The sequence below is a fragment of the Cebus imitator genome, unplaced genomic scaffold (assembly GCF_001604975.1).
Source record: "Cebus imitator isolate Cc_AM_T3 unplaced genomic scaffold, Cebus_imitator-1.0 Scaffold234, whole genome shotgun sequence".
Classification (NCBI taxonomy): Eukaryota; Metazoa; Chordata; class Mammalia; order Primates; family Cebidae; genus Cebus; species Cebus imitator.
In genome coordinates, this window is record NW_016107549.1 from 525130 (window position 1) to 536196 (window position 11067).

General features: G+C 52.2%; 2 protein-coding genes across 4 annotated transcripts in view; both read right to left on the reverse strand.

Moving 5' to 3' along the window:
• IL27RA (interleukin 27 receptor subunit alpha) overlaps positions 1 to 4527 on the reverse strand; it is a 19890-nt gene extending 15363 nt beyond the window's left edge. Inside the window, exons 1-2 of one of the 3 annotated variants that reach the window (XM_017497643.2) lie at positions 4289 to 4527; positions 3756 to 3873 (exon numbers count right to left, since the gene is read on the reverse strand). In XM_017497643.2, the coding sequence (XP_017353132.1) occupies positions 3756 to 3873; positions 4289 to 4388 (218 nt within the window). In that variant the 5' untranslated portion in view covers positions 4389 to 4527. Of the gene's footprint in view, positions 1 to 3755; positions 3874 to 4156; positions 4230 to 4288 lie in introns of those variants that run through there. The other 2 variants (XM_017497645.2, XM_037727536.1) reach the window with 2 other exon arrangements.
• A 198-nt stretch (positions 4528 to 4725) lies between these two features.
• Positions 4726 to 8638, reverse strand: RLN3 (relaxin 3). The gene is made up of 2 exons (XM_017497647.2): positions 8399 to 8638; positions 4726 to 5532 (listed from the first exon to the last, which is right to left on the reverse strand). Exons 1-2 carry the CDS (start codon positions 8586 to 8588, stop codon positions 5294 to 5296), a joined length of 429 nt encoding a protein of 142 aa, XP_017353136.1. The 5' UTR covers positions 8589 to 8638; the 3' UTR covers positions 4726 to 5293.
• Positions 8639 to 11067: the final 2429 nt, after the last annotated feature.

Here is an 11067-nt window from a genome sequence, read left to right on the forward strand (position 1 = left end):
TTTAGAGAGATGGGTCTCACTATGTTGCCCGGGCTAGTCTCCAACTCCTGGGCTCAAGCCATCCTCCCGCCTCAGCCTCCCAAGTTGCTGGGATTACAGACATGAGCTACCACTACAGGAAATTTTTTAAAATTAGCTGGTCATGGTGGCGCATGGCTGTAGTTCCAGCTACTGGGGAGGCCGAGGAGGGAAATGGCTTGAGGCCAGGAGTTTGAGGTTGCGGGGAACTATGATCGCACCACTGAACTCCAGCCTGGGTGACAGAGCAAGACCTCTTCTCTAAATAAATAAATCAATACATAAATCAATAAAACTAAAATAAAAATAGAAAGAGGGACCTTCTCTGACTCCCCCTCCCTGCACCAATTAAAACTAGGCCCCTGCCAGGTGCAGTGGCTCACACCTGTAATCCTAGCACTTTGGGAGGCCAAGGCGGGTGGATCACCTGAGGTCAGGGGTTCGAGACCAGCCTGACCAACATGGAGAAACCCCCATCTCTACTAAAAATACAAAATTAGGGGGAAGAGGCGGCAGGCAAGAAACAGCCAGGGAGATGGACGAGGAGATAAGGCTTTCAAACAGAAACAAAAAGAGGAGCAGAAGAAACTCGAGGATCTAAAATCGAAGACCGTGGGGAAGGGGCCCTTGGCCACAGGTGGAATTAAGAGATCTGGCAAAAAGTAAGTCGTTCCTGTGCCTGAGGAGACGGTGACCCTTTATTTCATCTGTAAACATCTGTGTTCCCTGCCACAACATCTTTTGCCACCGATAGCTGGAATCGTCTTGGAGGTATTGTACATTTAAGAATAAACTTTTGTTAAAAAAAAAAAAAAAAAAAAAAACTTAAGGCCAGGTGCGGTGGCTCATGCCTGTAATCCCGGCACTTTGGGAGGCCAAAGCAGGCAGATCACAAGGTCAAGAGATCGAGACCATCCTGGCCAACAACGTGAAACACCATCTCTACTAAAAATACAAAATATTAGCCGGGCGTGGTGGCGCGTGCCTGTAATCCCAGCTACTTGGGAGGCTGAGGCAGGAGAATCACTTGAACCCTGGAGGCAGAGGTTGTGGTGAGCTGAGATTGTGCCACGGCACTCCAGCCTGGGCAACAAGAGCAAACCTCCAAAAAAAAAAAATCTAGACCCCCCTCTGGAGGTGAATGGTAGCCAGGATAGCACCATGGGAACATACTTAATGCCACTGAACTGTACAGTTAAATATGGTTAACATCATAGATTTGGGCCATGCATGGTGACTTGCGCCTGTAATCCCAGCACTTTGGGAGGCCGAGGGAGGTGGAGCTCTTGAACCCAGGAGTTTGAGACCAGCTTGGGCAACATGGTAAAACCCCGTGTTTACTAAAAATATATAAAAACATTTGCTGGCTGTGGCGGTGCGTGCCTGTAGTCCCAGTTACTTGGGAGGCTGAGGTGGGAGGATCACCTGAGCCTGGGATGTCGAGGCTGCAGTGAGCTGTGATTGTCCCACTGCACTGCAGCCTGGTGACAGGAGTAAGAGTAAAACCCTGTGCCCACAGAAACTTTGGAAAGATCGTAAATTGTATGTTGTATGGTTTGTTTGTTTGAGTGTTGCTCTGTCACCCAGGCTGGAGTGCAGTGGCACAATCTCAGCTCTTTACAACCTCTGCCTCCTGGGTTCCAGCAATCTTCCTGCCTCAGCTTTCCGAATAGCTGGGAATGCAGGCGCTCGCCACCACGCCTGGCTAATGTCCGTATTTTTAGTAGAGATGGGGTTTCACCATGTTGGCCAGGCTGGTCTCCAACTCCTGACCTCAGGTGATCCACCAGACTCAGCCTCCCAAAGTGCTGGGATTACAGGCGTGAGCCACTGTGCCCAGCCTGTTGTGTATATTTTCACCACTATTATCAGAAATAATAATAATAATAAAACCCAGGACCTCTGTCTTCCATTCTTATCTTTTGTTGACTTAGCCCTTCACTTAGCCCAATTTGAAATTATGAGTTTGTGCTGGGTGCATTGGCTCACATCTATAATCCCAGCACTTTTGGAGGCCAAGGAGGGTGGATCACCCGAGGTCAGGAGTTAGAGACCAGCCTGATGAACATGGTGAAACCCCTTCTCCACAAAAACACAAAAACTAGCCAGGCATGATGGCACACCCCTGTAATCCCAGCTACTCCAGAAGCTGAGGCAGGAGAATCGCTTCAACCCAGGAGGTGGAGGTTGCAGTGAGCCGAGATTGTGCCATTGCACCCAAGCCTGGGCAACAGAGCGAGACTCCATCTCAAAAAAAAAAAGAAAAAGAAAAAAGAAAAAGAAATTATGAGTTTCCAGGTATGATTCATTATGAAGGAACACAGTCCTCGGACTGTGGGCCCCATGAGGGCAGGGCTTTCTGTTTATCCCTTTCATTGTGGCATCCCCAGCACCACACTGAATAATCTTTTCGCATGCTCAGAGAGGTTAGGTGAGTTGCCTAATGTCACACAGCAATAAAAAGCAGCTTCCCATTATGAAGCATTTTCTCCTTGCCAAGCACCTAACTCTTTGAATACTCAGACTCAACCTTCAGAGGCAGGTTCCATTATTACTTCCCTTTTTTAATTTTTTTGAGACAGAGTCTCAGCCTGTCATCCAGGTTGAAGTGCAGTGGCACCATCTTGGCTCACTGCAACCTCTGCCTCCTGGGTTCAAGTGATCTTCCCACCTCAGCCTCCCGAGCGGCTGGGATTACAAGCATGCACCAACACGCTGGCTAATTTTTGTATTTTTAGTAGAGATGGGGTTTCATGATGTTGGCCAGGCTGGTCTTGAACTCCTGACCTCAAGTAATGTGCCCACCTCGGGCTCCCAAAGTGCTGGGATTATAGGCGTGAGCCACCATGGCTGGCCTATTTCCCTTTATTTATATTGTATTTTATTTTTTTAAGAGACAGGCTCTCTAAAACTCTGAACTCTTGAGCTCCTGGGCTCAAACGATCCTCCCACCTCAGCCTCCCAAAATGCGGGGATGTCAGGCTCGAGCCACCTCACCTGGCCCTGTGATTGCCATTTAATAGAGAAATGAAAAGGAGACTCAAATAGGGAAAGTGACTTGCCCAGGGTGACACAGCGAAGAAATGAGGACCGGGCGCGGTGGCTCACACCTGTAATCCCAGCACTTTGGGAGGCTGAGGCGGATGGATCACCGGAGGTCAGGAGTTCAAGACTAGCTTGGCAAACATGGTGAAACCCTGTCTCTACTAATAATACAAAAAATTAACCAGGCCTGGTGGCGGGCACCTGTAGTCCCATGAGTGGCTGAGGCAGGAGAATCAGTTTGAACTGGGGGAGTGGAGGTTACAGTGAGCGCAGATCACGCCATTGCTCTCCAGCCTAAGTGACAGAGCTAGACTCCGTCTCAAAAAGAAAAAAAGAAATGAGGAGGGACACTAGAATTGAAGGGCTTCAGAGTATTGGGGGAGGGGGCAGACTCCTGTGACTTTTCTTTCTTTTTTCTTTGAGGCAGAGTCTTGCTCTGTCCCCCAGGCTGGAGTGCAGTGTGGGATCTTGGCTCACTGCAATCTCTGCCTTTCGGGTTGAAGTGATTTTCCAGCCTCAGCATCCTGATATAGGGGCCTCCCCCCCCCACCCCCGCTAATTTTTTGTGTGTACATTTTTAGTATAGACAAGGTTTCACCATGTTGGCCAGCCTTGACTCTTGGAAAGCAGCCTGGGACCTGCGCGGCCACCTCCAAAGCCTCAGTTTCCCCACATCGCCTCCCTGTACTCACTACTTTTGGCTCTGGAGGTGTAACTTGGAGGGGGCTCCCAGGTCCCCAAGAGGCTCCCATGAGCAGTTCAAGTCGCCGAAGGGCCCAACTCCGTGGCACTGCAGTGGCCCAGCGCTGCCTGGAGAGGGAGGCAGAGGGTCTCAGGGAAGGGGATCGAATTCCCCCCTTCTGCCTGCATACCCCAGAATTTGGACTTCTGACAGTTGCAAGGTCGGGGGGCGCTTAGGGAAAAGAGCAGCCAGCAGGAAGCGGGGCGCTAGGTACCCCTCCCTGGGCTCCAGGCAAAACCCCCCTTTACCCGTGCTCGCCACATCCTGTAACCACTCAGAGAGCTCCCCCACCCCGCCCTGGGGCTCCGGTTCGGAGCTGCCGCCCATTCCCCAGTGTCGCAGGGTCCCTACCGCGGGAGGAGCAGAGTGTCGCCTGCACCTCCGCTGCTCGCTCGGCAAACGGCGTGGCTCACCCTGGAGCATCGGCGCCTTCGCGGGAGCGCAGCGGCTGCGCCCGGGACACGAGCTCCCTCCAGCACTCACCCTGGGGACGCGTCCGCTGGAAAAGCACCCATAACAGAGGCAGCAGCGCCAGCTTGGACAGCGGCCATGGCCGGAAAGGGGCGCCTCTGCCTCCCCGCATGGCGCCCCCCGCGCGCCCCGAGTCCGGCCTAGCCCTGCCGGGCCCGCGCGACCGCGTTGCTCGGCTCCCAGCTCTGGGTACAGCGCCGGAGGCGGCGACGGGAAGCTGAGCCACCCCTGCAGGCCGCCTCCGCACCTTGTGCTCCGGGTCCCCGCCCCTTCCCCGCGACGGAAAGTCCCTGGCTGAGCCTACTGAGGGGGAGTGGAGAGGCGACCTGAGGCGTCTGGGGGTGGGGGACTCCGAGGAGGGAACCATGTACCGCGCGCTCAGTGAAATCTTTCCCACGCTCAACACCCACCCACACCCACACCCACGCACACACACTCTCTCTCTCTGCCAAAGGCTTGAAATTTTTATTATTGGAATTTGGGAAGATTCTCATGTGCCCAGAGCTCTCCTGGGGGGACCACATGCCACCTTTACTGGGGTCCATGGCCTTGGAACTCTGGCAAGGGAGTTGGAGGGAAAGAGGCTGGAAGGCAAGGAAAAGAAACGTGCAAAGGCGGGACTGAGACAGAGGCTTAATTTGAGCTGGCCAGGGGACAACGGCCATAGTTTGGACTGGGCAGGGGACAGGGGTCTCCCTGTGGCCCGTCTAGGTAGGGTAGGGACCCAGTTGTAGCAGTGGAGTGTGTAAGCCAGGCAAACACATGGTTTGGGCTGGGGAGAGGTCAGGGGTCAGGATAAGGGGCACAGCTTGCTCAGGGGACAGGGTCATGACAGGCTGGTCAAAGGGCAGGTGGGGTTGGGAGTCTGTGCCTGGCCATAGTGCCTGGCCTCTGTGACTTGCAGATGAATGAATGAATGTGTGAGGCTGGAAAGGCAGGTGCCCAGCCAGAAACCGGTCTAGTGGATGGCAGGACTGGGGCATTGGTCCTGGCGCCCATGACTGCCCAGCCCTCGAACTAGCAGAGGCTGCTGATTTCACTTTTGCTACAGCCCCACTTGCAGCAGCTGCTGGAAAGGCCAGCCAGGACATCTCGGCTGCCCCGAAGAGCCCGGGGGCTTCCTTGCCAGCTGGGTTGCATCCTGTAAAAGGCCTGGGGGGACTTGGTCAGGGTCAGCCACTTGCTGGACCCCACAGCCTCATCCAGCTCGTGTGCCAGATGGTCTCCATCAGCGTCTGCATCCGGGAAGCTGTCTCCTGCAAAAGATGCATAGTGAGTGCTCAGGGCTCAGCTGCCGCCACACCCACAGACCTAGCTCCTGGTCTAGCTCTGATCTGTGGCAGAACCATAGACAGAGTTCACAGACATAGTTCCGAGTTTTGATTCCACCCAGTCCTGGTGGAAGCAAAATCTGGCTGGATAGGCAGATTATTCAACCTTACTAAGTGTGACTTTCCTCTCCTGTCATTTATTTATGTAGTATTGTTTTTTGAGACGGAGTCTTATTCTGTCACCCAGGCTGGAGTGCAGTGGCATGATCTAGGCCCACTGCAACCGCTACCTCCTGGGGTTGAAGTGATTCTCCTGCCTCAGCCTCCTGAGTAGGTGGGATTACAGGCATCTGCCACCAGGCCCAGCTAATTTTTGTATTTTTAGTAGAGACAGGGTTCACCATGTTGGCCAGGCTGGTCTCAAACTCGTGACCTCAAGTTATCCACCTGCCTCAGCCTCCCAAAGTGCTGGGATTACAGGCGTGAGCCACTGCACCCAGCCTCCCTTACTCTTTATTAATTGAGGACCTGGTACATTTGACAGCTGGGCTGGCTGAGCATGAATCCAGCCTCTCCAAGCTATAATCGTTAGGAAGTGAATTTACTTCTTGGAGCCTCAGTTTTCTTTTCTGCAAAGTGGAAAAAAATAATTACTCCAAACTTCTCAAGCTTTATAAGGAGTAAATGAGTTAATATCCATTTTTTAAAAAACTTAGAACAATGAGGCATGACAAACACTCAAAAATGATTGTTTAAGCCAGGCACAGTGGCTCACACTTGTAATCCCAGCACGTCAGGGCCCCAGGCAGGAGAATCACTAGAGCCAAGAGTTCAAGAACAGCCAGGACAACACAGCACTACCCTGTCTCTACAAATAATAAAAAGTTGGACATGGTGGCGCAAGCCTGTAGTCCCAGGTACTCAGGAGGCTGGGGCAGGAGAGTTGCTTGAGCCCGAGAGGTCGAGGCTGTGAGGCTGCAGTGAGCTGTGATCACACCACTGGACTCCAGCCTGGGCAACAGAGCAAGGCTCTGTCTAAAAAAAAAAAAAAAATTACTGTGTCAAACAACATTTTAAGTGCTTTAGCAGGTTAATTTCTTTATTCCTCTCAATGAAACCAGATGAGGTGGGTGCAGTTCTTATCGCCCCCATTTTCCAGAGGAGACCACAAAGGCAGGACTTAGTAAAGAATTTGCATGGCCAGGTACAGTGGCTCATGCTTGTAATTGCAGCACTTTGGGAGGCTGAGGTGAGTGGATCACCTGCGGTCAGGAGTTCGAGACCAGCCTGGCCAACATGGTGAAACACTGTCTCTACTAAAAATACAAAAATTATCGGGGTGTGGTGGCACAAGCCTGTAATCCAAGCTACTTGGGAGGCTGAGGCACGAGAATCGCTTGAACCCAGGAGACGGAGGTTACAGTGAGCTGAGATCGCACCACTGCACTCCAGCCTGGGTGATAGAGTGAGACTCTGCCTCAAAAAAAAAAAAGAAAAAAAAAAAGAAATTGCACACGAACACATAGCTGTTATGTTGTAGAGCTATCTGAATCCAAGTGGTGTGTCTGCTAGGTCCACGCTCTTTCCCATCCTCCTTCTCACCATCATGAATATCTGTTGATTTGCCAGTCTCCTGCCCCTCATGAAGCGAGGTCTCCTCTTCTCTCAGCTCTCCTGATACCTCCCAGACTGTGCCTCTGCCCTGCTTAGACTCTGCCCTAATCTGCTCTGACTTAGTCATACCACTCAATCCTGCAAGGTTCAGGACCTGTGTTTCCCATTCAGAGATACACTCAGAGACTCTAATCTCAGCACTTAGGGAAGCCAAGGTGGAAGGATCACTTGAGTCCAGGAGTTCGAGACCAGCCTAGGCAACATAGTGAGACCCCCTGTTTCTTTTTTTTTCTTTTTGAGACAGAGTCTTGCTCTGTCACCAGGCTGGAGTGCAGTGGCATGATCTCGGCTCACTGCAACCTCTGCCTCCTGGGTTCAAAGGATTCTCCTGCCTCAGCCTCTTGAGTGGCAGGTGCCTGCCACCATGCCCAGCTAATTTTTGTATTTTTAGTAGAGACGAGGTTTCACCATGTTGGCCAGGATGGTCTCAATCTTTTCACCTTGTGATCCACCCGCCTCAGCCTCCCAAAGTGCTAGGATTACAGGTATGAGTCACTGCACCCCACCTTGAGACCCCTGTTTCTACAAAAAAAAAATCTAAAAACTATCCAGGTGTGGTGTCAGGTGCCTGTGGTCTCCGCTACTCTGGAGGCTGAGGCAGGAGGATTGCTTGAGCCTGAGAGGTCGAGGCTACAGTGAGCAGTGATTGGGCCACTGCATTCCAGCCTGGGCAATAGAGTGAGATCACATCTCAAAAAAAAAAAAAAAAAAAAGACACTCGGAGATGGGAGGAAAAACCAACTTGTGGGGAGGGTCACGTATTAGGTGGCAAAATCCGGCTATGTGTATACCACATGCTTCACATGACCTGCTGGAAAGGGTTCGGAAACACTTGAGTGTTGTCCTTGTGAATGACGCTCTCCCACCCTCACCTCTGGACCATACAAGCAGCAGCTTTGCTTTGCACAGGGCTTGGTTGGCGCATAGCAGGTGCTCAGAAAGGAGTAGACCGTCCTCCGACTTACGGCCCTCATGCATGGCTTGCAACCTCCCAGCCCAGCTCTGCAGCTCTGCTAACTCCTGAGCACTTGTTTCAAGGCTGGGCAGGTGTCCCTAGCTGGTTGTGGCCGGGCGGGGACCCTCCTCCTCCAGCAACCTCCTCTCATCTCTGTCCTTAGCTCCTGGACCCATCCAGGCGCCCGTTCCCCACCTCCATCCTCTTTTCCCCCAGCCTCACCCATAGCTTCACGGGCGAGGATGTCCGATCGCCTCCACCGGGAGCCCCCGCAGGTGAAGATGACTGCTCGGATGAACTCTCGGCCGCAGAGCTTCACTCCGTAAGACGTTGCCCGGGCCTCGGCCCCCCGCCACAGCTCCCCGGTCAGCACCCACATCGCCAGGAGCAGCAGCAGCCTGTACCTGGCCATGCCGGACAGAGACGCCTTGGATTCGAGAGCGGGCCAGTGTCTCCGCTGCCTCCTGGTCCCCCATTTATACATCGTGGCTCCCACCAACTCTGCCTGAAGAAAGCTGAGTGCTTCCCTTATCTTTCCCAGCAGAGGGGAGACAGGCACGGCCCCCCCAACCCGACCTTTCTCATGTCCCCAACGAAGTGATAACCTTTCTCAAGGGACAGGGTGACGTGGCCCAGCTCGTTGTCATCATCATCGACAGAGAGGCGAGAAGGCTTTGATTCTGCAGAGACCAGAAACGTATAATCCCAACGCAAGCAGACACCCGCAACGTTAGAATCCTGGACCTCTTCAAAGGTAACGGTAACAACAACAACAGTGAATGTGTGCTCTGGGGCCAGGCACACTGCTCTGAGCATTTTATTTATTTATTTATTGTTTTTTTGAGACAGAGTCTCGCTCTGTCTCCCATGCTGAAGTACAATGGCACAATCTCGGCTCACTGCAACCTCCGCCTCCCAGGTTCAAGCAATTCTCCTGTCTCAGCCTCCCCAGTAGCTGGGATTACAGGCGTGCGCCACCATACCCAGCTAATTTTTTGTATTTTTAGTAGACATGAGGTTTCACTATGCTGGCCAGGCTGGTCTCGAACTCCTGACCTCTGGATCTGCCCGCCTCAGCCTCCTAAGTACTGGGATTCCAGGTGTGAGCTACCGCACCCGGCCTATTTGTTTTTGAGACAGAGTCTCGCTCTGTCACCCAGGCTAGAGTACAGTCCCAATGGCATGATCTCAGCTCACTGCAACCTCTGCATCCCAGGTTCAAGCAGTTCTCCTGCCTCAGCCTCCCAAGTAGCTGGGATTACAGGAACCTACCACACACCTGGTTAATTTTTGTATTTTTAGTAGAGATGGGGTTTCATCATATTGGCCAGGCTGGTCTCTAACTCCTGACCTCGGGTGATCTGGCCGCCTCGGCCTCCCAAAGTGCTGGGATCACAGATGTGAGCCACCATGCCCAGATGCTCAAAGCATTTTATATCTGTGTAATGTCTTTAATTCCCCCAACAACCCAATGCAATGGTTCTCAAATGTGAGTGAGCTTCAGAACCTTCAGGTGGGCTTGTTAAAATGGAGATCAGGCTGGGTGCAGTGCCTCCCAGCTTTGGGAGGCCGAGGCAGGCAAATGACCTGAGGTCAGGAGTTCGAGACCAGCCTAGCCAACATGGTGAACCCGCCCCCATCTCTACTAAAAATACAAAAAATTAGCCAGGTGTGTGGCTCATGTTTGTGTCTGTAGTCTCAGCTCTTCGGGAGGCTGAGGCACAAGAATTGCTTGAACTTGGGAGGTGGAGATTGCTGTGAGCTGAGATGCGCCACTGCACTTCAGCCTGGGTGTCAGAGTGAGACTCTGTGTCAAAAACAACCAAAAAACACAGATCTTTGTGTCTCACCTGGAGAGTGCTGGACTCAACAGGTATGGAACATATATAAGAATCTGCATTTCCTGCTGGGTGCGGTAGCTCATGTCTGTAATCCCAGCTACGCGAGAGGCTGAGGCAGGAGAATCGCTTGAACGTGGGAGGCAGAGGTTACAGCGAGCTGAGATCGTGCCATTGCACTCCAGCCTGGGCCACCTCGTCCAGCCCAGTAATCACACTTTTAGGAGCACGGGGTTATGAAATCAGGACTAAGATGATTCCCATATTATGAATGAGGAAATGGAAGCACTGAAAGGTGGCCTGAGGCAGCAAACCCCAACTTTTTTTTTTTGGAGAGGGGAGTGGAAACGGAGTTTCGCTCTTGTTTCCCAGGCTGGAGTGCAATATCTTGGCTCACGGCAACCTCTGACTCCCAGGTTCAAGTGATTCTCCTGCCTCAGCCTCCCGAGTAGCTGGGATTACAGGCATGTGCCACCATGCCAGGCTAATTTTGTATTTTAGTAGAGATGAGTTTTCTCCATGTTGGTCAGTCTGGTCTCAAACTTCTGACCTCAGGTGATCCACCCGCCTCAGCCTCGGCCTCCCAAAGAACTGGGATTATAAGCGTGAGCCACCGTGCCCGGCCGATCCCAACGTTTTTGACACCAGAAACCAGTTTCGTGGAAGACAAATTTTCCATGGACGAGTAGGGATGGGGGATGGTTTTGGGACGATTCCAGCATATCACATTTATTGTACACTTTGTTTCTATTATCATTATACTGTAATTGTATATTGAAATAACCACACAACTCACCATAATGTAAAATTAGTGGAAGTGACTCACGCCCGTAATCTCAGCACTTTGGACGGCTGAGGCGGGCAGATTGATTGTGGTCAGAAGTTCAAGACCAGACTGGCCAATGTGGTGAAACCCCGTCTCTGCTAATAGTACAAAAATTAGCCAGGCATGGTGGCACACACCTGTAATCCCAGTTACTGGGGAGGCAGAGGCGGGAGTATCACTTGAACCAGGAGGCAGAGGTTACAGAGAGCAGAGATTGCACCTCTGCA

What these genes read in the sequence shown, in the direction of transcription:
- RLN3 (XM_017497647.2), bottom strand. Translation starts at nt 8,588, where the DNA reads ATGGCCAGGTACAGGCTGCTGCTGCTCCTGGCGATGTGGGTGCTGACC. An exon ending in CCTCGCCCGTGAAGCTATGG is followed by an intron (nt 5,533 to 8,398) that starts GTGAGGCTGGGG and finishes CATCTTTTGCAG; the next exon opens with GAGACAGCTTCCCGGATGCA.